General features: G+C 34.7%; 4 protein-coding genes across 8 annotated transcripts; 2 read left to right on the top strand and 2 right to left on the bottom strand.

The window, feature by feature from the left end:
- Positions 1 to 1,047: 1,047 nt before the first annotated feature.
- On the top strand, positions 1,048 to 3,507 carry LOC137829898 (guanosine deaminase). Of its 2 annotated transcripts, none has more exons than XM_068636921.2 (5): positions 1,048 to 1,268; positions 1,726 to 1,785; positions 1,870 to 2,060; positions 2,995 to 3,099; positions 3,196 to 3,507. In XM_068636921.2, exons 1-5 carry the CDS (start codon positions 1,235 to 1,237, stop codon positions 3,382 to 3,384), a joined length of 579 nt encoding a protein of 192 aa, XP_068493022.1. In that variant the 5' UTR covers positions 1,048 to 1,234; the 3' UTR covers positions 3,385 to 3,507. The 2 variants fall into 2 exon arrangements, 1 of the variants encoding a protein (XP_068493022.1); XR_016523154.1 differs by having other exon boundaries at positions 1,064 to 1,268; positions 2,963 to 3,099.
- Positions 3,508 to 3,899: 392 nt separating this feature from the next.
- LOC137829897 (putative transcription factor At5g28040) lies at positions 3,900 to 8,177 on the bottom strand. The gene is made up of 2 exons (XM_068636920.2): positions 8,047 to 8,177; positions 3,900 to 5,050 (listed from the first exon to the last, which is right to left on the bottom strand). Exon 2 carries the CDS (start codon positions 4,999 to 5,001, stop codon positions 3,901 to 3,903), a length of 1,101 nt encoding a protein of 366 aa, XP_068493021.2. The 5' UTR covers positions 5,002 to 5,050; positions 8,047 to 8,177; the 3' UTR covers position 3,900.
- LOC137829896 (putative transcription factor At3g04930) lies at positions 7,364 to 9,660 on the top strand. The gene has a single exon (XM_068636919.2). It carries the CDS (start codon positions 8,174 to 8,176, stop codon positions 9,317 to 9,319), a length of 1,146 nt encoding a protein of 381 aa, XP_068493020.1. The 5' UTR covers positions 7,364 to 8,173; the 3' UTR covers positions 9,320 to 9,660.
- A 974-nt stretch (positions 9,661 to 10,634) lies between these two features.
- On the bottom strand, positions 10,635 to 25,754 carry LOC137829895 (5'-3' exoribonuclease 4). 4 transcript variants are annotated; one of them, XM_068636916.2, is made up of 22 exons: positions 25,336 to 25,754; positions 25,022 to 25,124; positions 24,286 to 24,362; positions 24,003 to 24,194; positions 23,703 to 23,822; positions 23,546 to 23,608; positions 23,329 to 23,457; positions 23,072 to 23,236; positions 22,790 to 22,867; positions 18,477 to 18,563; positions 18,290 to 18,370; positions 17,966 to 18,061; positions 17,347 to 17,417; positions 14,946 to 15,074; positions 14,793 to 14,869; positions 14,660 to 14,700; positions 14,497 to 14,571; positions 13,620 to 13,771; positions 13,422 to 13,526; positions 13,263 to 13,338; positions 12,640 to 12,722; positions 10,635 to 11,532 (listed from the first exon to the last, which is right to left on the bottom strand). In XM_068636916.2, the coding sequence occupies exons 1-22, from the start codon at positions 25,540 to 25,542 to the stop codon at positions 10,941 to 10,943; spliced, it is 2,799 nt and encodes a 932-aa protein (XP_068493017.2). In that variant the 5' UTR covers positions 25,543 to 25,754; the 3' UTR covers positions 10,635 to 10,940. The 4 variants fall into 4 exon arrangements, 3 of the variants coding, with proteins under 3 accessions (XP_068493017.2, XP_068493019.1, XP_090160801.1); XM_068636918.2 differs by having other exon boundaries at positions 23,703 to 23,881; positions 25,336 to 25,689; XR_016523153.1 differs by having other exon boundaries at positions 10,701 to 11,532; positions 14,476 to 14,571.
- Between the last annotated feature and the right edge of the window lie 1,053 nt (positions 25,755 to 26,807).

Below are 26,807 nucleotides of genomic sequence, written 5' to 3'. Positions count from 1 at the left end.
AAATCTCGATAAATTTAATTATTTTTAATTAAATTTTTATTTAAAAAATTTCTATTGAATTTTCCAAAAAAGTTATATTTCAATGGCGTTATTGTTGTTAATCTTACTGTTAAATGGGTGACGTGATCTTTATCTTACTTTGCTTAGTTGTCTTTGCATGTTATTTTGTGTTAATATAAAAGGACATAATTTTGTTGTTAACACATCATATTATTTTTAATGTTGGATGAGAATAAACTAAAACAAACAAGAAAGAAAAAAAGACCTAAATACTATTTTGGGAGTATGTGAAACAAACGTGAGATTGAATAAGAGAACAAAACAAGTGAAGTTGAAGTTGTGCATGAAAGATATCTAATAACAAGACTTATTGGTGGGACATCCAATAACATGTGATTCTTATTGTTTTGATCAAAACAACAATGAACAACTTGTTTAGACGAGATTGAAAAGGAAGTGAAACACAAACATATGTTGAATGAAGATAAACGAATACGAAATACAAATACGATGTTGATAGATAACGGAACAAGGATGAGATTGAGATTGCATATGAAGGTTGTGGAGGATAAAAACTTACAACCAATATGTTTAGTGACCATAATCTTTATTCCATCATAATCGTTTCATATTCTCCTAACATCATATTTGATTTTCTTTTTTTTTTCTTTTCGCTTATCTCCAATAATAAAAGTCATTTGTTAGGTTAACTAAGAGAATGCATCCTTTAATATTAACACAAAATATCAAGTGAAGACAACTAAGTAAGGTGATGGATCAAGATCACAATCAAATCACCCAATTAAAAAAAAATTAAACCATAATAACTCAATTGAAAAATATAAAAATTTTCAACATTAAAGAAATTATTTTTTTTAACAAAAATTTAACTAAAAAATCCAAATTTATTGCGCACTTAAAACTTAATTAAGTATTTTTTTTTCTAGAGAAACAAAATAATTGTAAGAAAAACTAAATTTATATGAAAAGGAAATGAAAAAAAAAAAACCAAAGAAAGAAACTAGGAAAAGTAGACAAAAAGGGGTTGGAGGTGAGCAATAATGGATCCATCTAGTGAAGCAAAATTTGATTGCGTGTAAGGTTTTTGTTCGGTGAGATGGGATGATAAAACTAACTGTTTAGTCTTTTCCTTTCTCTCTCTTGTCCTTTCTTCTTCACTTCTTCTCTTCCTCTTTTCTATATTCCCTCCTTTTCCTCAGATCCCAATACCATCATGGACGACGCTACTTCTGCTGCTACTGCCAATGGTAAGATTATTCATGGTTATGGCCTTTTGCTTCTACTTCTGTTTCCCTTATTATGCTTAATAATTAAACATACACCCAACACATCCTCCTTTCAGTGGGGATAAAGTAAAACCAGATTGGGTCTTTACATTAATCCGGGAAGCTGCTCTCTATAATCTAAAACCCAGGAAGGAACATGACTTAACCAATTTCAAACACAATCCAATTTTTCTAATCCAAATTGCAAACATGTTCAATTCAGTTAATAGGAGAGATGGGGTGCATGTATAAGCTGAAATATTCTTCAAAAAAAATTGACCCCTAGTGGGGTTGTTAATTTGTAATTTTTGAAGTATACTCAGATTTAGCTACTCAGGGGGAGTCACGGGCTTGTCACTTGTATGTAATGCTCTTTGTTGATTTTGCTTCTATAGCTGGAAGGATCTGACTGTTTGATACTGTTTTTTTTTATATTTAGTGTTGGAAGTCAAAGATGAAACTATTTCTGTTGCTTCGGCATTTCCTGGTCATCAAGAAGGTATGATCTTATCTGTTTCAGATGCTACTCCCCAGCTCCCTTCTGCGTTTTTTTTTCAAATATTATTTTCTCTTGGTATACCAGCTGTACAGGATAGAGACCACAAGTTCCTAACAAAGGCAGTTGAAGAAGCATATAAGGGGGTTGAATGTGGCGATGGAGGCCCTTTTGGTGCTGTTGTTGTTCGAAAGGATGAAATAGTTGTAAGCTGTCATAACATGGTTTTAAGAAACACTGATCCAACTGCCCATGCTGAGGTTACAGCTATAAGAGAGGTTTCTTATTCTTTCCATTTAAAACTTTCTAATTGATTTTTGAAACCTGAGGTCTATATCATGAATCAACAGTGGTGGATGAAACAAAGATCTAGGAATTGTAACTTTGTTATTCTACCATTTGGCTTCCAGTATGAGGACGGATTAAGTGAGGAGTTGATTGTACTATTCCTGAAGTTATTTAGTCAGATTGACTTTTTTCCTTGTCCATTCCTACGTTTATTAAGTGCGGCAAAAAACTGTTTAAACAGGCATCGTGTTATCTGGATCTGTATAACATGTGCTTGTTAAACAGATAAAGTTATGAGTGTTTTCCTTTTCTTTCCCAATAATAGTATCATAACAAATAACTTGTAGTTTGAGCATTCTTTAATCTTATATTGCAATATCTATCATTGGCTCTAGCTGTCTCAGACATACTTGGATCTCAAACTCTGGGAGTTTTAAAAATACACCATTTGATACCTTGAAGAGATTGTGTGTGAGTTCAAGTTGCTGAGAGTTTACATTGTTTGCTGTAACATTAAAAGCATGTCATTTGACTCCCTTCATCATGGTATATAAGAGGGTTCTGATTATTTTTATATCCAGTACAACTTTTAACTCCTTGATCAAGGGTCTGCATGGAAACATTTTTTTATGAACTCTTATGAGAGAGAAAAATGTGAAAGAAAATTATATCAACTTCTCCATAAGTGAAAAATAGTTTATGCATGTACTAATTTATAGGTTATTTTCTGTTAGCTTCTCCAAAATCTGATTTTTAACTTATACACAAGTAAATTTAGGTTGTAGTAAATTAATTCCATTTTTTGTCTCCTAAAAGTGTTCATTAAGAAGTTTCCTCCAAACAAACTCCGTATCTCACTTATCTACTTACTTTCTTAATATACATCATTTAGGACCTCGTGTTATAACTGGATATCATCTGTAGGCTTGTCAAAAGCTGAATCAAATTGAACTTGCTGACTGCGAAATCTATGCTTCTTGTGAGCCTTGTCCAATGTGCTTTGGTGCAATTCATCTTTCAAGAATCAAGGTGAGCCAGCTACATCATTAATATTTTCCTCTCACCACATGTTTCCGTAGTTTTTATTAAAATGATTGCATTGTTCATTCTGTTTGCATCGGACAGAGATTGGTTTACGGAGCTAAAGCAGAAGCTGCAATAGCAATTGGATTCGATGATTTCATTGCCGATGCGCTGAGGGGCACGGGTTTTTATCAGAAGGCCCAGTTAGAGATAAAAAAGGCTGATGGTAGCGGTGCTGTTATTGCAGAACAAGTATTTGAGAAGACAAAAGAGAAGTTTACTCTGTACTGATTTGCTTTTGTCTTCTAATTAAAAGTGAACACAAGATACAATTGTTCAGGAAAATTCAATTTCTTACTATAACTACATTCATAAATTCAAGAAATACAAAGTTTACATAACTTTATGAAGGCATTCATTAGTTCATACTGTTTGCTTAAAGGCATTGCAGATGGCCATTGATATGTTAAATTTCTGAATGATCTGTTTGCTTAAGGCACTGCAATTGACTCTATATATGTTAACTTTATGAATGACATGTTCGATTGTTGGAGAGTTGCGTAGGAGGAGGGCGACGAGGTAATTGGGCTTATAATGCACTGAATATACAAATGACAGCCCTATCATGCACAAGAATCTAAGCTTGTCATCCACATATTTCACAGATACATATAATTAAATTTCTTGTTTACCACAAAAACATTACAGAATTGCTAGAGCTATTACTATTCATTGAAGTTGTTGGTGTTGGATAAAGCACAAACTGTTTCTGCACATCTGGGAGAAGTTTTAGTTTATACGTCATCTTCATCTAGATCGCAATTCCTCCAATCTAGCCTTGATCTGATCCTGCAACAACTCCAACCGCTTCAAATACATCTCCAGTTCCAAAATCCCTCGTTTTGTCCATTGCGCATGGTCCACATCTTCAGGACATAGCGGCAATGGGATTGGCACCAACTCAGGAGGTGGCTGTTGGTGTGCTTCATCCAACACTTCCTTCAGCAACGGGGAGAAACAGGACCTCATGGTCTCCTCAATGAAGCCCTGTATGTTACCACCATTGTTCTGCTCATAATCTCTGTTCTCATCTTCTGCATCATGTAGCCGCAACCGCTTTGGCACTCTCTCGTCTATTTCATCACTGTTATCAAGTTGATCAATCTTCACCTTAACGTTGCCACCAAGGTAACGGCTTTCAGGAGTGCGTCCTGACGCACCATCAAAAGAATCTTGGTCTAACAGGTTATCGGTGTCATTGCCCCAGATCTTGTGTGAAATTTCAAAAATGGCCTGTTCCTGGAGGTTCCCTTTAGGAACCTCCTTGTCCTTGCCTTTGTCCAAAGCCAATTTGTGTTTCCTCTTTAGTCTACGCAGCTTCTCAACAAGCTGATTCCTGTTGAAATCGACGTTCAGTTTGGGCCTCACGTGATCATACAACGAGGCTACGTCGTTGTGGAGGGTGGTGGTTGCCCTCCCATGCTGCTTCATGTAATCAAGGTATCCCTTCAGCAGTTCCATCTCGTCCTGTTTCGTCCACAGCCTCTGATATTGTCTCACAACGCCCGAATACTTGTTGGAGCACTGCCCTTTGGAGCGTGTTACAAATGTGGTGGCAGTGGTGGTGGTGCCGGGGACCATGCTTCTTTCATCGTCGGCCGGGAAGGCCACCGTCACGGCCGGGGAGGCAGTGGGAACGGCGAGAGCAAGGGGAATGGTGTCATCCACATCGCATGAGCTAAGATATTGGTCGTTTTCGTGATCTTGTATATTGAAGTTTTGGTGATTTTCATGATGAGTGTTGATGTCAAGGTTTTGTTCTTCTTCGGAAGAGGAGGAGGAAGAGGAGGGGGACAAGAACCAAGAAACCAAAGGGGAAAGCATTTTTGAGGAGACACCACACTTCATTTTTCCGCATATTAGAGTATGAAGGTAGCCGTTGGTTGGTTCATGGCACCTGTGCATTTACTATCAATAGAATGCATATGTCTATAACCTCCACTCTAATAAGAGGACAAATATCTTCCTGTATATTCTCCTCCGTATAATCCGAATTCAGCTTAAAAAATAATACATTATCACATTTTCATGCTTCTTTTTTTTAAGCAAAAACAACTTGCTTGTTAACTAAAGCAGTCAAATATGTTATTTATTTCCTTTTCTAACAAAAATTCAATAAAACTTGTGTTATATGACCAATAGCGAAGAAAACTACACTTGGGGTAAGTTATATGACATTTTTCCACATTGTTTTTGCAAAATATGGTGAGAAGTGGAAAATGGAAAATGGAAAAGGGTATGCACAAAACTAACATGGGAGATTACTTCTCACGAGGCAAGTATTATTGTTGAAAAGATTGTAAGTTTATCTACATATTAAACTCAAAAATTATTTCAATAACTATATTCACACATGAGGTTTCCTTGTTCTTTTATCGTCATGGTTTCAATTGTGTTATAGCATTCTTTAGAGGAATAATACACATAAGGACTATTTGTTTCTTTTGGTCATAATTATATATTGGTAACTACCATAGAATAACCTCAAAGATACATTAAAATATGGTTCCCAGAATCAAGTAGAGATGCTTACCTTAATGCTTATTTATTTTAATAAGTCAATCACAATAATTATATATGTTTATATATTTTTTATTTAATTATTATCATGACCAAGTGTAAATTATATAAACATCAAGAAAAAAATAGTTAAAATGTACTTACATGGTTTAGAGCTATAATTAAGGTATCTTTAGCAATTATTTTCATTATTTTAGAATTTAAAGTTAATTATTTAAGGAGAAAGAGACTCCTAGTATGTGTGGTTTCTTGAAGCTCCAATCCATATAAAAAACAAAGAAATGAACATGAATAAACTTAAAAGATACAATAAAAAATAGTTTATAGAATCAAGGAAAAATGTTTAGATTGATACTTATTTGTTTTAATAAGTCAATTATAAGAAATAGGTTTTTATATTGTTATTGTATTCAACTACTATTGAAAAAGTTGTAAATTATACAAACATTATAAACAACTTCTAGTTTTTTGGTTCTAAGGACAATATCTTTTTTATTTATTTTGCCATCATAAACATAATAATGCATAAAACAATATAGTAAATGAGTGTGTATTTGTCATTTTTTAACTATATTTTCTAATTATTGACTTTCATTTACATTAATATTTTTCTATCTTTAATTAGTTTTTTCAAGGCATGTGATACATTGGATGGAAAATATGTAACTGAAAGTTACAACCCATAATGAATGAATACTCGACTTTAGTGTAATAAAAACCTGGTAATTATGAATATGACTAATATGTCATATATTGGAATTACTAACTTGTAAGCAACAATAGAAATTCTTAAAATTATGTAAGATAATTTTTATTATTACTTTAAGAGTTTATATGCATTATATTATATTAGAGTATATTCATAATTCATTTTATGTTGTAAGTATTTAGAACAAAAATTATTGTCTGTGAGGACAATAAAAAGAAGTATTAGAAATGTAATATTTTTAGAAAATTTTATCTTAGAATGGTATTACACTATTTAAAATGTTTCAAGCATATACAGTTTAAGTATTTATTTATATTTTACTTTACAAAAGTTTTTATATTACAAGTTGAAATGACTCAAAAAATAGATAACACATTATAAACAAATTATTTTCTATGTTGGTTATAACGATAATTAATGTAAAAAATTGACATTAAATTTGAGAAATAGGTACAACATATTTGATAATTAGCTATGTTAATAATTAATGTTGAATATACAAATGTTATATATATATATATATAATATAGAAAGTGTGTACTTTGAATATACGTTCATAATAATATTGAAACATTTAATATTTAACAGATTTTTTATATTAATTAAATTTAGAATCTCTATAAGAGCACATGTAGAATAATATTACTTATATTCTCATTTTTAGCAACTTTTTTTTTATTTGTTTCTCCTTTTATCCCACATAGCACATGTTGGAAAATGGTTTTGATTAGAAAAAAAAAATGATTACGTGAACGTAACATGTGAATGGGTTGTGAATAAGTGTAAAAGCAAGAGTTTGAATTTGGGGAAAGATTGAAGGTTTGAAGATTGAAGTTTTATCTAGGCGCCAGCTGGATTTAGATAGAGATAGAGATAGAGAAGCAACAATTTTAAAATCATGGAATTCGTAGGCTTCTTCTTCTATCCATCTTCACTTCACGTCACACTCAACTTCAAGGAACCATTTCTTTTCTAACCCAAATCCCCCAACAATTACTATTTAACCTTTTAGGATGCTTTTTTTTTTCTCTATAATAATTAAATCTTTTTAAATATATAATAAGTTTTTATATTACAATATAATGTTATCGGTTACAACAATATATTTCCAAAATATTTAAATTCAGTTTCGATATATGAATAAAATATTTTAAACTAAAAGAAATATATAGTTAGGAAAAATTAAATAGTACAAAGATAAAATAGAAAATAATATTTCTAGTTCAAAATATCAATTTTACTCTATATTTTATGGGTCACCATTCAATCAAATTATATAAAAAAAAGATTTATATTATAAATATAATGTATCCCATATATAATCATATTACCTCAAACAATTATTGTTAGAAACACGAAACTTTATTCTTAAGTGGGGAGAACAAATATTTTAGGAAAAATTACAAGAATAAAGATAACAAAAATATTTAGAAGATAAAAAATAGTTTTTTATTGTAAGAAATTCATCGTTGGATCATTAAGGTAAGTAATATAAAAGAACGATTCTAACGTATATAACAATGAATAATAATTCCATAAAATTAATAATTAAATGTTAAAAAATAGTAGAATTTGAGTGAAGAATTGGATAAAAAGTTGAGAAAAAATAGTATTAAATTAAGCAATGAAGAAAAAAATGTGGGGCAAGTTGGTTGGTACATTACCTAATAAACCAGCTCCGAGATTCTGATTGTAATTGTTATTGGCAGCGAGTGAGTGAAAAAACAGTGACAGCCTCTAAAGGAAACAACCAAATCCCGTGAAAGCAAGCAAGAACGAAACTCAACTCCAATGCCCATGGCATCCGATCTAAACGACGCCGTTTTCCCCGAAGAAGATCTTGATGATGACGATGAAACTCAAGAGGACGAAGAGGAGGATGACGAAGACGACGACGTTTTAGATGATGACGAACCCCCTCACTCCGTCCTCGCCGCCGTAAGCCTCGCCGCCCCCTGTTCCACCGTCTCCCAAACACTCGGCACCGCATCAACTGCGATCGTTGTCGCCGATTCCTCCCCGAAGAGGCCGCGCACGGAGCAAATCGAGGAGAAAAAAGCGCTGGACGATTCGCGGAGATTGTTCCAGCGTCTGTGGACGGACGAGGACGAAATTGGGCTCTTGCAGGGGTTTCTGGACTACACGGCGCAGCGAGGATCCTCTCACCACAACGACACCGCTTTGTTCTACGACCAGATCAAGTCGAAGCTTCAACTCGGATTCAACAAGAACCAGCTCGTCGAGAAGCTCCGGAGGCTGAAGAAGAAGTACCGCAACGTCGTCACCAAAATCAGCGACGGCAAGGAAGTCTCCTTCAAGAGCCCTCACGACAAAGCCACCTTCGAAATCTCGCGGAGGATCTGGAGCAACACCGCTCCAATCACCGGTCCCGTCGAAGACGACGACGAAATCAACCCTAACCCTAATTCTAATCCAAATCCCAACCCTATTTTCGGCCAATCGGCGAAGACGCCGCTGTCGCGGAAGCGGTCGCGGCCTCGATCGGAGAAGCGCGAGTTCAACGACGGTTCAGCGTTGAACAAGGATACTAATTGTATTGGCAACAGTAACAATAATAGTAATAAAGATAATGAAAATTGTAACCATAGGCATAACTTACAGGGTGTGATTGAAGAGACAGTGAGGAGTTGCGTGTCGCCGGTGTTGAAGGAGTTGGTGATTGGTGGCATGGGATTGGGAAGTGGTTTTGGTTTTGGGGGAAGAGGTTTTGGAGTTGGAGGAGGGTTTTCAATGAATCCCTTGCAAATGCCAATGACATTGAGTCCATTGAATTTGGGCATTGGGGAAATGGGGATGGATGAGAAGTGGAGGAAGCAACAGATTTTGGAGCTGGAAGTATATTCGAAGCGTTTGGAATTGGTGCAGAATGAGATCAAGGTTGCTCTGGAGGAGTTGCGATCAACTGGTGGAGGATGACTCAAAATAAATCAAAGCTTTTAGGTGTTTACTTGGTGAGGATAAGGGTTTCCACGCTAATTGTTGATCCACCCATCGTTTATAGGCTAGTTACACAGCTAGTAATTTATTTTTTCTTTTTTTAATAGTTTAGATTTTTATTACTGCATACACCAGTTGTTTAATAAAGTGTTCTTGTTTTTCTTCTGTCTTCTGTAAAATTTTCTTTTACGCTTATTAATAATTTACATGTACAGATAGAGTGAGGGAATTGGCGGAAGACGAGCTTCCTTGTACTTTGATCTGCTGTGAAATTGCGAGTCATTTTTTTCATGAATGAGTTACTATTTGATTCTGGGAAAGTTGCTCTACATTCTGCCTTTCGATTATTTGGATTCTTTGGTATTTGGAAAGAGGCTGCTGGGTTGAAAGACATTATTTATTGAAATTAATTCAATTATCGGATATCTCTCTTGGTTTCTGCGTCTGGTGCCATCGTAGAGGCACGCCACCAAAAACTCAAACAGAAAATCTATATTCGGTGAGAACTGTGCCTGTGTGTGAGAGAGAACCATTAATTTAGTTCTTGAATTGTTCCTATCTTATTTAAGAGTAATCCCTTAAGTATTAAAAAACGTTAAATAATCCTTAAAAAATATTGCATAACCTTTTAAATTTCTCCTTAAACGTTAAGTATAATATAAAACATTCAATATTGAAAGATTAGTTATACAGTTTTATTCAAAGGCTACTTGGAAATGAGAATTTTGGAAGACCATATAGTAAGACTCGAATTCATGGATCTATTCACTTTTACCTCTATTTGTTAACTAAAACTTCATTATTTGATTTTTAAACTGGATGCTTTAGGTGAAATGTCTATTAGAGACAACAGATTTTAACACAACTATATACCTAAGACTCGAATTCATAGATCTAACTTAGACTATAATATTAAATAAATAGTTATTTTTGTAGGATATTGTAATATAGACTTAATCATGTGATATTATCTTTACAACTTTTGTTAGATGATATCGAATTGTTAGATGATAATGTGGCTCAAAATATAAATAAAGAGTACTATACTGAATTTTTAAGATGGTGAACCCCGACAAATTGACATAATGTGGCCGAAAATAAAAAATAGTCACCAAACCAGGAACAGCACCGTTCCTGAATATTAGAATTAAATTATTGTATTTATGCCCCAATAATAAAAGAAGAAAAGATGCAGTCAGCATAATCCTTTAGGTAGGAGGAAAACATGCATAAGAGAAAAGTGCACCCCCTCCTACAGCCCCTTGGACCTTTCATCAAACAAAGCCGACCAGAATTGTCAGAAAGTCATTAGAGCAGCTTCCTCCATGCAACAGTTTCTATATCTCATACAACATACAGATGCTACTGGGCATGACAATCCCAGACAAATATCCTGCATTTCCCATTAAACTAATCAAATTCTATTCACATCAGGTATGTATGTACATACAGGTTAATTGCTACGCAAAGCTAGTAAGCCGTACATCATTTTACATACAGCACAATAACATAGTTCCATACTATGGAACAAAGCAACACTTGTGCTGATTCCTTGCCGCAAATTGTGTTTAACAACTCGCAATCAGTTCCACAACAACCACTATTGCTTCCCAGATTCTGGTGTATCTAGCTGACGTATTTTAACTTGGTAAACCTTCTTGGTCTGCTTATCATGAGTTGTTGGCCCCAATGCAGCTTCTTGATCCCTAGTAGGCATGCCATCCGTAGGTTGTGGTTTAGTCATCCATTTTGGAGATGGTATTGAAGGATCCATGTTCCGCACAAATCGGGGTTGTAAATTGGTTATCGGTCTTGAACTTGGAACCCTCAATGACCTAGGTCTCTCTCTTTCCTCCGTCGTTAAAGAAGAAAACTCAGTTTTCATATTGTGGAACTGTTCTTCACACTGTAACCTATCTCGTATCTTAAAATTCTGTCTGTCATTATGTCCACCATATTTTGGTGTAGTCATTACGCCATGGTGATTATATTGTCCATTATATCCACTTGCGTTCTCACCATAATATTTTCCATATCCAGGCGATCGAAGCCCGTTCATTGAATGATGGACTGGAGGTTGCTCCAGCAATCCATGGGATCTGTTATTTGATTTAATGTTGAGGGTGTTCTTAACAAGTCGATGAGCTGCTTCTCCCAGTTGAGATCCAGCTTTGGCTCCAGGTACTTGTGGCCTGTGTGGATGCATCATATACAGAATGGTCAGGCATGTCAAGTATCTCCAATAGAATAAATGACAGGTTTCATGCATCAAGAAAATTACATGCTCGGATTGAAAGTCACCGAGAACTTTTCAACTTCCACAACATTGATTTTTTCAAATATTCCACAAGTATACTACTTTAAGAAAACACTAATTAATAATTACTTCTCGAAATTTTGTAAATATAATTATACAAGACAATGAGCTGCAATTCCATACATCACTATTATGATTCAATGATTTGTTAACTTTTGTTCTCTTATCTTTCATTGATTTCTCATAAAAGCTGAAAATTTGGATATGCTTAAATGTTAAATGAAAAAGACCTGGAGGAGCACTATTGAATGCACACTATTTATCCATTGCTATGTTTTCATTCTTTTGAAATATGGACTTCACAGTCACACACTCACCCTATTTGGTAGCTATTCCATTGGCGGGCTCTGTTTCAGTTACATTTTTCACTCTATACGAACGTTATTTTGCTATATAAGGGCTCCGTTCTAACTATGCTAAAACATAAGCTTCATGCAATCAGTACGTATGTGTAGCTCTCATTGAAAAGAAGTTTATTTCCTTAGGTCTTAGGACAATCTATTGTTCCCAACAAAAGACTACAAATAAAATGTAATTCTTATCCAATGTCCACACCACATTATGGGATGCTGCTCTAAGGACGAAATACCATTTAGAAAAAACATGCAAACAATTATGTGTTACTGGTTTTTTATATATTGGCCTCTACATAGGTTGATAGTGAGACTCAATTGTTTTGTTTGACTTGTGGTTAACTAGTTTGGTAAATTATTTGTTTAAAAGTATTACATTCAGCACTATTGCATCCTTTATTGAATATGATACATTTCAAGCTATTTTTAATCATCTCTGAATGTTACAATTCAATAGGATCTTCAGTTTATGATTCAAAAATTAGTTAAAATTCAAGATTTGATAACCTTTGAAATATTAAACTAAACCATCAGTTTGGGCAGCGCTGCAATATTGTATGTTTACCCAGCCAACAAGAACATGAAATATATTGCACAAACCTGACATCCTCATGGAAACAGATTCTCACCTTTCTCTTGTTTGCAGTCGCTGACCAATATTGTCCTCATGCCACAGCACAGGAAAAGGTTTAACATCAGTGGCTTTTAACACCTGCAAACAGAAACAAAATGAAAGTGAGATCAATATAATTGAACCGAGAAGGAAACAGCAGGTATTGTTGAATTTACAGAGGAAGAGAGATAGAACAGAATATTTTAGACAGAATTTAGAGAATGAGAATGCTTTATTATTTAGTTAAATGTAGTAAACAGGTTATGTAAGATATGTATATAGCCTTATTGTGGAGACTATTCGCAAGGATACTCTCGAGGAAAATTCCTAGAAACCAACCAACGAACACTAAATGCAGTTAAACAAATGATAAATGAAGATGATATTTCCTAAGTACATTTACAGTTATTGTTTCAAACATGCGTCACCATCTAATTAAAAAGAACAAAAAACATAATAAGGTCAAAATATAGATAAGTCTGTCTGAACTAATTCCCCAAACCTAGTTAATAGTTTGACACGAGGAGTGGTTCTATGAGTATATAAATAAGAAACAGTTGTGATGTGAAGCTCCATCCATCAGATGAACTGATTAACTTTCCAAGTCAGATGCTAAGAGTAGTCAGTCACAACACAAACCTTGTTGGGTATTACTACACCATCTGGAAGTTTCGGGATATGATTGTGTCTTTGTGGGTTAAGAAATGTAATATTTCTGAAATACAAAAACACTAAACATGAGTTCCGTAGAGAAGATTAAATTATTCCATAGGTGTAGTCACAGAGGACAAAACTTACAAGACTTGGTTACAGTCAACATCTTGCAATCCTCTGATGGGACAAGATACAATAGAGCTGAAAACATTTCTTTCACAAAACCAAAGATATCCATTCATCCCACCACTACAAACAAGGATAACAAACAGGTATATGAGCCTATTAAATAGCTACCAGAATTCAAAACGATGAGTGATGACCACTAGCACATTCACCAACCTAGCATTTGTGTCAATTGGCCGAACAAATCTTTCATGTGGGGCTAATTGACTACAAACACGGGAATAAGATAAGATATCTGAAGCCAAATCATGTGCACAATTGACATATAGCAAATCAAGCATCACACTGTTCCGAAAGTGTTCTTCCTCCTGCATATAAGAAAACTGAAATTAAGCACTAAAGACACAATAATTAGAAGCTTTCATGAATTCTTTTGGTGTAAAACATGGACAATTCTGACGAAAAAATTGTCAAAAGTTATCTAGCTATTTGAAATATCTGTTAAAGTAAATATCTAAAAAAAATCCTCCAGCAATTGAGTAGCAAAAATAGAACAGAAGAAGATTATTAACACTCAACAAATTTATCTAGATAAAAATGGCTACAGTCAATCAACATTCGACAATTCCTACGTAAAAGAGTGGCAGCTGCATTTCCTACTGTGAGAATCCTGAACACATTTTATGCAACTCTTATCTTATTTTAAACATAAATTCACTTGGAACTATGCAAGAAGATAAAAAAATTATTTTATTGACATCACACCAATTACATTCTCATCGTCTCTATTTGTAATAAATAAATCTTTTAGAAAAGGAAATAAAGATATGCCGCAATGAATAAAAAGATTATAAAGATATTTTTTCCTGATTTCTATGGAAATATTGAGAATATTTTTTATCCTAATAATCCGCTAGTCACAACAAATTCCTAGTGGATTCAAGAAGAACCACAAGGTTTAATTTTACAGTTTAGTCTTTCATGCAACTCAACAACCAAAATTTTCATGAAACAAGTATTCTTAGTCAATAATTATAAATATACAACAATTCCTCCCCTTCCACATACACACATTCACTTAAAAGTTCCAAACCGTTAATGTATCTTCAATCTTTCTTGTGGCAGCAAGCAATTTCTTCTCATCAATAAATGGCAGCTTGGCCACACCCTGAAAAGCACCCACAGCAGTAGTTAAAAAACAACTTAACTCCCACTTCATTCTAAAGCATTCCTAATTTGTAAACATGCTATAATACCTGCCATGCAAATCGTTTTCCGTTCATATCAATCTCAAAGTCTGTCAAATAGGTATCCATGTAATATCAGATAAAGAAAATATGTCAGATTTAACAGAATTAATAATAAACAATTAATAGACAATTATCTCACCAGCAGGGTAAAAGTGAAAAATAGGAGATGAAGGATCAGTCATCAAATCTCTATATTTCTTAGGCAGTGCACTTGAACTGCAACAGAAAATAAATAAGTGAAACAGAAAGGATGGTAGAATAATTTAATTTAACCATAAGAGAAGGAAGAAACCTTGAAGCAGGTAGGGTACCCATGAGCTGATCAAATGGTTTAAATGGCTCTCCAAAGTGGAAAGTTATTTCCTGATCAGCTAGATCTTTAAAATCAGAAGCGAAGGGAGCATAATGATATGGGTAGTACCTGAAGAAATAATTAAAGTAAATAGTAAGAAGATTGAACATAGTCATGAATGATAATTCAACTCAAATGAAGGAACACTTCTGATGTTGACATCAAAGCCCAAGGCCATGATGAGAAGGATCATGACCAAGGCCCAACATTTTGAGGAGACTAGGCTGATTATATCTATAGCATTCTGGAGAGCTAAAATAAAATTATTGATATATTGCTTGCAGTTAGGATTTGAACAGAGAATCACAAGTTTAGTATGTGTGCACTTAACCAAGGGGTCAAATCAGCTTTACTGGCAAAACTCTAAAACTAAATTTGTATTAAAACATTTTGAAATTCAGAAAATGGATACGGATGATGTTGACAAACCAGTGAGAATATAGGGTTCTTCCTTGCATCTTGCAATCTTATCAACTATTCACCAATTGTGGCACTTATCCTTAGGCATATCAAACCTTATTTGTGGCACCTTCATTTATCTAGGTTTCTTTGTTTTGTTTTCAGTTACTAACTTTTAAATTGATTCCAATCTCTAACCCCTAAGTTCTCAAATTTTGTGTCAATTCTATTTGGAATCTTATCAACTTCTAGCAATTCAAGTCAATTCTATTAAGCAACTCAGCCTCATCAAGGCATCCAGTCTATATTATGTTAAGTTGTTTCTCAAACCACTATGGTAAAGTTGAGAACTGTAGCATTGAAGTTAACACATAAGGGAAAGATCTGCAACCTAGAAATTTTGCTCAAAGAAGAACAGATGTGGAGTGTGAACAGATACATTCATCAAGTTTCACTCAACTAATTCAATAAATCAAGAAAAAAAGTAAAGATACATTATTTAACAGTGTCATCATATCTGAAGTGCATACTTGTATCTTATAATATTCAGATCATCTTAATGCAAGCTCATTCATTACCCTAGGACTTCATTAAGCAAATAATAATAATAATGATAAAACCTCTAGACAGACAGCTTTCTAGCTTTACAAGTAGTTGCATTTGATTTTCTCAGAAACCAACAGTGGTGCTTTACACCAAAGTTGTGACTAACTGTTAGAAATATAAGAAATATAATATCTAAATTTTTTATCTTAGAATATTTGAAAGTATCTTAGATACTCTCTTAGGATTTATTCTTCTTTTATATTTTTATTTGTTTCCTTATTTAATTAAGATCTTTATAATTATAGGAATAACTTATTAATATCAGATCTATTGGAATGACTTATAGACAGATCATATCACGTATTTATTGTCATCAGTTTATATAAAATGAATTTATTGTGTAGTCCATACATACAGTTTTCATCATCTCTTTCATCTGTTTTCTCTCTTTCAATGCAGTACCATTCTTAATTACCTGTTTTGTGACTGTTATGCTACCGAGTTCCCCAAAACAAAACAAAAATGGAACTCTAATTAGTCAGTTTTTTTGTTGTATCTCTTATTTTTAATATGAATGTCCCTTTTCCACCGTGTCCTAATTTGGTTCCTTATTTAGTTAAGATATTTACAATTATAGGAATACCTTATTAGAATCAGATATATTATTATATTGATTTATAGACAAATCACATCATGTATTTTTGTCATCAGTTTATATAAAATGACTTTGTTGTGTAGTCCATACACACAGTTTTCATCATCTCTTTCATCTGTTTTCTCTCTTTCAACGTGGCCTGTGTTTGGCAAAACTAATTGAAAGCTATATTAGAGTGGTACCATCCTCCATGACATATTTTGTCACTATTCCTCTAGTGAGTTCCCCAAGGTAAAATATACAACTATAATTAGTCACTTCTTTCGTTGGATATTTTATTTCCAAGACTAATGTCACTTTTCCACCGTGTCCTAATTTGGTTTGCCACTAATACATAATTATTCTTAATTTGTGGCAAAGTGAAATACTTTTCATAACAAGCTAAAGTTTAATAAGCTTTAGTTTGCTTGAGGGGGAGTGTTAGAATAAAACAAATATATAAAGATGTTATCTTAGAATCTTTGATTTGTTTCCTTACTTAATCAGGATCTTTCCAGGAACATCTAATTAGAATTACATTTATTAAAATATGATTTATAAGCATATCATTTTATATATTTATTGTCATCAACTTGTATAATTTGGATACTTGTGTAGCCCATGCACACAGTTTTCAACATCTCTTCCATCTATTTTTCTCTCTTTCATGCATGTAAACACACCAACTTGCCAAGTGAATCACTGAAAAATGATAAACAAAAATAACTAAAACCTATAAATAAATAAAAAACCATCACTAACCACTTCCATGAGCTGACACCTTGATAATAATACCGGCAAATCCAACAAAGGCCTTCCACATATTTCAAGACCTAAAAGACAACTAAAACAATGAGCTGAATTCCAGTTCTAATATAAGAAATTAATGAGAATGAGAAGGATAATATTCACAAGAAAGCAAAATATTCAGAATCAATATATTGTCTATCCCTGTTACGAATGCACATGATGTCCACTTCTAGTTCATTAGATTTTGCAAAAATATTTATGAAATAAGAAGTTATTCTTCAGGGCACCATTGAATTTTGTTTAAACCAGTATCAGCAGATCTAAACCCATTTGAAGAACACATGCAGTTGGCGGGCATAAATAGACTACCTTTCCTCCTTTGGAACACAGGTAGGGAACAGTACCACAAAGTTCAAGAATCAAGACCCTATAAGTATAGCCACATCAAATAAAAAGGAAATGTAGAAATATGTTTGTATGCTTTCCCTTCTAAGTCAGAATGCATGTAAATGGACACAGTCAGCATTTATAAGATTAAATCACGTGTGGGCATTAGATTTGAATATTAGGGCATATCCAAGAACTGCAAAATCTTTTACAAGATTAGTCTTATGTCAGACATAGAACTTACAGTATCTTTCTTAATTTTATCAATCTGCTCAAGATTTGATACACCAAACTTTTCAGCATAATATCTTTCCTTGTATCCAGGATCCCCTAATTTAACCTGAAAAAATAAGAATCATTTAGTTCTAAAATTGATAAGCATTTATAAATTGCTCATTGGATTTGATGGGTCAAACATTGGTGTAGCCTCACTATCACAGACATGCTACCCTTAGTGTTTCTTTGGGAGCACTAGTAGAATTACTTTTGCAATCCTGAAAAGCAATTTTGGTGGTGTTCCAAAACATAAATACAGAAAATAAACTGGAAATATATCCTAATATTTAACCTTATCCACAAGTGAGGCTCGGGGTTCTCGAGGCATTTCTCCTCTTGCCCTAGCTCTAATCTCTTCATTATTTTCTGCAGCCTGTAAATACAATTACATGCCAGGAAGCAGTAACATATAAAAGCATATTAAAAGAACATATAGCTAAGGAATATCAGTTCATGAAATTTGTTAGAAAGCAGAATACCAGCCGAATGCAAACTCTTTTCTGAAAGATTTTATCTTCATGAATAGCAATGAACTGGATAAATCGTTCCACTCTATCTAAGAAAACCTGTGAGGTATAAACAATTTCACATTGCAATACTCGTTGAGAAAGAAGGAATTCCAGATTGGTAATTTAAGAGTTATATATACTAGAGAATGAAAATATAAGAAAGAAGCTTAAGAGATTAATGAAACTCCTAGTTGATTCATGTATTTATAAGAGTCCTTAGATAAGAGATACACTAAAAATATCTAAAAAGACTACACCAAGGTGACAGATAGGTATTACAAAAATTAAGTTAAACTATCATAACAAGTTAACTATTAAAACAAGTTAAATAATTCTAGCACATCCCCTTAAGTCTAAGCATACAAATTGTATGTACTAAACTTGGAACATATAAATTGAATTCAAGGTCTTCTCAAGGACCCAGTCAAAATATTTGTAAGCTGATCCTAAGAGCTGACAAATTCCGTGCAAATTTCCTTAGACAACAACTTTTCTCAAATGAAATAACAATCAATTTCTCCGGGTTTGGTTCTTTCAAGAAATTCAGGATTGGAAGTACTGTGAATGGTTGTTGGTTAACATGATACATTTTCATTTTTTGAACTTCACAAAATTTCAACGCTTAGAGGAATTATTTTATCCACACACAATTTCATAAGTGATTATATTTTGGCACTAGATTGAATATCCACATTCAGTTTCTAGCTTTCCAAGTAATAATATTGTTTCCAACAAGAACACAATATCCAATAATGAAATGCCTATCTATAGGAGATCCTGCCCAATCAACATCACAATGCCCATACATCTAACTATTTCTCTTGTCTTCGTATAGCAATATTAGTGCTAAAGCCTTTTTGAGGCATCTAAGGATGCAAATGATAACATTTTAGTGATTAAGACAAAAAAACTCGCCTAAACTGACTAACCACTCCAACTGCAAAAAAAAAAAGTTAGGTCTAGTAATACTGAGATAAATAAGTTTTCCAAAAAGTCTTCTATATCTTTCTAGCTTTGAGAAAGGTTCACTTTGCTCTTTTATTTAGATTAATAGGACTGTTCACACGTCTACAATCAATCACACCTATTTCCTTTAGAATATCTAATGCAAATTTTCTCTAAGAAATTACAATACCTTCCTTTGATTGAACTACTTCAATATCCATAAATGATTCTTTAGCTAAGAAATTTTAGTGGCATCATTATATGTAATGACTATGTCATCAAAATACACAAATGAGTACACAAGTTTCTTAGGACATACACGACATAAAAGACTGAATGATCTGTCAAACCAAGCATCTAGAGATAGTTTAAAATCATAGAGATTGGTGTATTTACCATCTAACACACACTCCTCCTGAGCAACAAAGCTAGGAGGTTGCTCCATGTAGATTTCCTCTTCTAGATAACCATGAAAGAAGACATTCTTGATCACCATGAAGGAAGACACTCTTGAATCAAGTATCTGTGAACTTTGACTTTGCATGGTTTTGGAAATCTAAGTTGTTGACAAACCAGATTGAGTGGGAGGTTGTGCTTGGCTGCTAGATTTTAGTCGTAGATATTTATGATATTTTTCATCATAAAACTTTGTTCAACCTTTTCAAATTTGGAGATATTGGTTGTCTTGTCAAGAAAGTCATGTAAAGAGAAGTTGTTCTCTTGAGTATGGACTACTATATTAAAATAAGAGCATTGAGGATACAATATGACCACTTCTTCCTCCTCGATTGTTACAACCTCCCTTTCCGTGAGTAGACAACATGGAAGATGATTCAACAGAATCATGAAAATTTCTACTGGTAAGGATGGGAACACAAACCAGTCGTGTTGTTAGACTTCCCATTGAGGAACCTCTTGAACATGTAGGATTTGAACATGATTAAATTTGGGATCAAGACACGAAGGATGACATTGACAACCATATAGAACTTATCCAACTTCTTAATTTTTTCCAACAAATCTACTTCTAAGTAGCTTATTAGGCTTTAGTAATAAAGGAAGTCATGTTGTGATTTGTATATTTAAGAGATGTCAACTTATGGGAAGAACTATAAAGACGTTGCATATGATTCGCAAAATTACTTTTAGCCTTTCCAAAAAAGGGTTACAAGTTTAAAAGATCCTAATATATTAGGTTCCACAAATTGCCACAACAAAGCACAAAGCTGAAAATTCATCTTCTTCCACTATTCAACTTTGTCTAATGGTATTTTACTATCACTTTCTTCCAAGTGGTCATAAAATCCTTGACCAAAAAACCAAAGCTCAAGAAATGTACACCGAGAGGTAACTCTTTCCATTAAGCTTCTCTAAATCAATTGTGAGAGTCCCCGAAAAAGAGGTGGGAGGTTCTGAAGACATTTTGAAGAAGAACGTAAAAAAAGGGATTTGAGGGGGACAAGTGGCTGCAACCTATGGGTTGAAACAATCAATGGTGGAAAACAAGAATTGAGGGTTGAAACATTGATAAGGGAGGCCAACAAACCCTATGGACCGTGCAGCATTTGGCTTTCCCACACCTAATTGGGTGCACAAAGATGGTGCATTTGAGGGAACATGGAGACAATCCAGCCTCCGTTATTGGTTGCATTCTCTATCACACAACGAAAGGAACCAAATCTAATACTCACCAGAGAAAATGGCAGTGGCCGAGTGGTGATGTACAGCGGAAGACAGTGGTGGACAGCAGAAGATGGTGGCAGATGTTAACTGTGAACAATGGATTCTCCGACACTTGATGAGACAAACATGACCAGGTGCTTGGTAGAGGATAAAAAAAGACAGTGGTCTGACAATGGTAAGTGGCGGTATTCTCACTTCAAGAACTGGACTTTAAACCTAACTTAATATAACCCAACTCGACAAGCAGATGACTAAGGACACCACAAAATCTTCACAGCTAGGTCAGTCATCTCAAAGACAAGGCCCCACCAAACCTCAGAAGAACCTTAACCGAGGGAGAACTGAACATGAACCAGAATACCAATTGTTCTTCTTTCTAGTCTTCTTACAAGACAGGTTAAGTAAATAAATTGGGCTCGCTTTGGACTTCAACTAGAACAATAAGTTAGAAGAGAGTGTACTTAGTATATTGGGCTTGTGTCAAACACACATAAAACCTAGCTTCTAGAAAGTCTCTCCCTGAACCACCCCTTAAGCTAGTCTATAGAAGGAGTAAGGCTTGTTTGGGAGGCACCTCACCTAGGCCTAACCCTAGCTGCCCCCTTCTCCTCTCTCCTCTCACTCTTGCCCACCAAGGCACCCTCTCTTATAAATAAGGTGTCTAGCCTCATGCATTTTCACCTTGAATTTAAATATAGAAAAGAAACTCTGCTTGAGTGTTTAGTGAGTTTTGTTCTCCTAAAAGTTCTTGGGTCTTATCTTGTGAGAGCGTACTCCAAGTGGCAACTCTTCACCACTCATCTTGGAAGCTCTCATTCTTCCAAGTGGCGTGACCCATCTTCCACTCCATAAGCTTTCTCTCATCTTTCTCTTTTGTTTTCTTCCATTACACCTTCCATAATTCCATTTCGTTTGTGTTGTTGTTTTCTTCTTTTATTTTTCGGTCATAATGCATATACATTGTTTCCTTTTTTATTTGTTCCATTCCGCAAACATCATCATCTTCACTCTATAATTGTGTTTTCTCTTTTGCTCTTTAGAAGAGAACCTTCACACTTGCTTAACCACTTGGTTAAGTTCGTGTCTAGTGACAATCTTCTTTGAGCTTATCACCATATTTGCTAATCCAAAAATCATAAACAAAAGTGCAACCTCTAAAAATGTGCAATCCTAAAATCAACTCACATCATAACTCAACCTTATAAAATCAGCTTGACACTCACTTACATACTATGAAATGTCCAGTCAATGTGAGATCTCCAACAAGACAATGATAGAGAGAGCAAAATTGACCCACTCTAATACCAACTTGAGAATAAAAATATGAGAAAGAATGCTCAAGAGATTAATGCATCTCTTAGCTTATTCATATATTTACAAGAGTCCTTACATTAGAGATACACAAAAAAGATCTGAAAAGACTACACCTAGGTGAGAGATTGGTATTACATAAATAAGTTAAACTATCCTAACAAGTTAACCTATTCAAACATGTTAAACAATTCTAACATATCCAAAGCACAAAACAAGCAACTGACGTGAAGAGATATTGCTAGAGAAGACTTGATCATGCTAAAGAACAAATTATAACCGAGTACCATACTACAAAACAGAAAGATTATATAAGTTAGTTTGATCACAGAAAATAAATTTACCTCGCCCACGTCAGTAAGATAACCACCTATGACAGAAAATTCCTTTCTGTATATATGCATCAATAAATTTATAGCCCCCTGAAATAGTACAAAGTTTATCAAAGATAATAACATTCTTAAATAGAAAGAGACAAATATTGAGAGGAACATAAGTCATAACCAAAGAATGTTTAGATCCCACACATCCCAAATATAGTCGTAATAAAATGTAAATGGCAATGTGATATTTTTTGTTTCCAGCCGTCACAGCTCAGTGTAACATGGTGCATTTTGGATGCTTACCTCCCTGATCTCTAATGTTGGCATATGTGGAAGGAAATCATTGCCAACAAAGAAGCATAGAAATACAAAATCGTCCACAACTCGTTCAAAGTCAATCTCAAATGGAGGGTTGGGTATCTCCAATTCAAATTGCAAATATTCACGCAGCACCCAGATGTTAAGAAACTGTAAATAATATGAATTAACTTAAAATTGAAAACAAACAGCATAGAAATATAAAAAATTCACATCAATTTGTCGGACTTTAATTCTCAAACCTGATATTTCTTCTTGTGAATTGGGCTATCATCAGGAGTATCAAAGTCCTCAACTTGACAATCAGCCGCAAAATGCCCAACTTGGCCACACGAAAAACACCTATCCTGTTGACCAGGTAAAGTAACCACCTGTTCATGCATTAAGCAATCATTTGAGACAATCCATAGAGATCAATGAGCTAATAATATCATAAAAAATCATGCATTGGAAACTAACCTCCCTCAATATTGAGAAGTGAACCTCATGCGTAGCTAAGGAGAGCATAATCAAATCAGCATCCTGGTTTAAGGATTGTATCATACAAATATCAAGGAAAGGATAAAGACACCAAATACACATAAAATGAAAATTCAAAAACAGCACAAAAACTCACCAATCCATACAAACAATGTCGAGTATTTGGATTGAAACCAGGAAGGTTGCGTTGTAACCGGATGTATTCCATTATTTTATGTTCTCCTTCACCGGGTGCATTTGAATCAGACAATATAACCTTCAAATAATTAATCACCCAATGCAGCCCCATAAATAAATATATAGAGACAAAGTATCCTGAAAACCAGATGTGTAAAGAAAAAAATATACGGGATTACTCCACAGAAAGGAATGATCCATCTTCAAGGTATCAAGAGACATAACATAAGGAATTAATTGGATAAGGTGTCAATTGCACCTTTGTATTCCGCCAGCTAGGATTGTAGTTCAGTCTAGTATGTATATAATACTGGAGAGCCACTGACAGGGTTGCCATAAATTGAGTTCCAGGGGTAATGACATTAGAGTCTGAAGTCTCACGCTTGTCTTTAGAAGACAAAATGTTTTGCTCACCCTCAAACTCTTTCCTCAGCCTTTCCTCTTCAGCTTCCTATAAGGTCACATAAGCACAGTAACTCAAACTTCACCACAAAAAACGTAGGAGTCTCTTGCATGCATATGAGCAATATTAACATTCTTACAGTCTCAGCAGTGTCTTTTGCAGCTCGGAAGCGCCTAGAACGTTGCTGATTCATTTTGGCTCTTGGTGCAACACCATCTGAAAATTACAAAGTAAGAAAACAAGATGCAAAAGCTGAAGCAGTAAGGAACAAATGAAATGATAACGTTGGTTCAAAGTAAAAACAGAAGCCAGGAACTATCAGTTTGAAAATTACAGACACACAGAAAGATTGTAAGCTTCAGGAAAATTGAATACACCAATGTAAGCTTTTGATTTCCCAATGTCAGTTTAAATGTGGATTACATTAAGGTAAACAAAGGTCTTGACCTTCGTCTTGCACATTTACTTATTTACATTCGAACTCTTTAGCCTTTTCCTATGTTAAATTATCCTATTCTAGCTTAGAATAGAAATAGCTTATTAGGACGTTCGGCTTTGTTGGGTCTATAGATATAGATAATCTTTCTACTATTACATTACATTGAGTTTTCTTTATTCATAAAATGTGAAAATGAGTCCAAGGAGCACTCCATCCTAGAGCAATACTCTAGGTTTAGCAGGGGAGTACTTGCCAAGAGGAGAACAGTTGTGTCATTTTGTGTCATGTGAGTCAAGTTCATTTTGCTAGAAAACGAAAATTACTAAGAAAGAAGAGAAGAGTACATCAGAAGGGATAAGACATCCTTGTAGAAACAAAGGTACTGGAAATCAACGAAAACGAGAAAAAAAAAAACCATAAATGTATTAACTCATACCAATTGCAAGGTAGAGAAGCTTCCTTGGACGAACCAACGAATAGAGATGGTCAATGTAATCAAATACAGATTTAAACACATCATCATAGGTAGCAGGTGCCGGCTGCATTCCAAGATTTAACGGAAGTTCAGCAAAACCAATTAGCAACTCAAACAGAAACATAACATCACATCAATCCACTATATAGTAGCTAATTGAATTAAGAAAATCAGCACCAGAGCTTCAAACGTGAAGTATAAGCCGAAATTCGGAACTTCATATTCCATCCAGGCTCGGAGTAAGGAGGAGGAAATAAGAAACGCTATGTACTAACCTTGCCATCGGGGTGAAAACAAGGGTGGATAATGCCGTTCATGTCCAAGTACAAGTTGTCGAATTCCATTCCGTTGGGGTTAGGTTTAGACGCGTCGATAGGCAACGGAACGCCGTCGTCGCCGACGGCGGGTTCATCCTCGATTACGTCGGCGATGCAGAGCGGGTAGCGGTCGGCGAGCCACCGGTAAAACGCTGGCACTCCCATGGTGACAGTAACAGCTGAGGTGGGTTGGTTGGTTCGCAAACGACGGAAAGAGAGAAGAAAAGTTTGGATCTGAGTCGTTCCCACTGCCTTTTCTGTTCATCCGATCAGAGACATCTATATTCGGGCAATTGCTTCCTGCACCCTATCAGTTATGACTGACACCGACACACTTTTAAAAATCCTAAAATGCCTTGTCTTCTTCATTTACGGATAAAAATATCCAGAACTGCTCGTTGCTTACGGATAAAAATATCCAGAACTGATCGTTGCTTACGGATAAAAATATCCGGAAGTCACAGTTGTGCCTATGGATAAAAATATCCGGAAGCCAGCCACAGTTTTGTCTACGGATAAAAATATCCGGACCCAACTATATTCCGGATAAGAATATTCGTAAGTCAAAACAAACTTACAGATAAAAATATCCGGACCCCAAACTCCCTTACGGATAAAAATATCTGCACCTCTCAAAAGTCACTTGCGGATAAAAATATCTGCAACTCTCACTCACTTATGGAAAAAAATATCCGGAAGCATGACGTACCTTCGAATCTGATGCTCTGCCTGCGATAATGGAGGTCACGGTGCTTGCGATAATGGAGGTCACGGTGGATCCAGAAGCATGACGTACCTTCGAATTTGCTTGAAAGAAACTTTAGGCTCATGTTTTGCCTGAAAGAAATGACTTCATATCTACGTTACAAAGAAAACATAAGGAAAAACAATAAATGTTGATTATCATATTCAGTTGCTTCCCCTGAGCTTGAGCTCTCAATGATCCATGCTTTCATGCCAACTTTTTATCTTTACTTCTATCCTCCTTTTTAACTAGCATCAAATGGGGTGGACCAATTTATCAATCAACATCCTCCATATCTTCATCGTCTAATGATAACAACATTGGAGCAAACGAGGTTGTTGGCAAGGGGGTTGAAAATTCAAACAAACTATCTAGTAAATTGTTTAACTTATCATCTAACCAAATGTCTAGTAGAAATGTTTTGGGAAAACCATCTAACAGATTGGTCTAACAAAACAACAAAACATGAGCAACAACAAGCGTAACAATAGGTCAAACACAATAATTTATCTTGGTTCACCCAAATTCGGTTTACATCCAGTTCCCTTAAGCATATGCTTAAGAGTTTCCAGTAATCAACACACTTCGTTTCAACGAGTATTTGAAACTTTTTCATGTAACAACAAGTACTTTCACCTCTCCAAGTTACACCTTTTTAACCTCCCTTAAGATTAAGAACTCTTAA

This window comes from Phaseolus vulgaris, chromosome 7 (assembly GCF_051622355.1).
Source record: "Phaseolus vulgaris cultivar YP4 chromosome 7, ASM5162235v1, whole genome shotgun sequence".
Lineage (NCBI taxonomy): Eukaryota > Viridiplantae > Streptophyta > Magnoliopsida > Fabales > Fabaceae > Phaseolus > Phaseolus vulgaris.
Note: the sequence above shows the minus strand (reverse complement) of the source record. Positions and strands in the feature narration are given on the sequence as shown.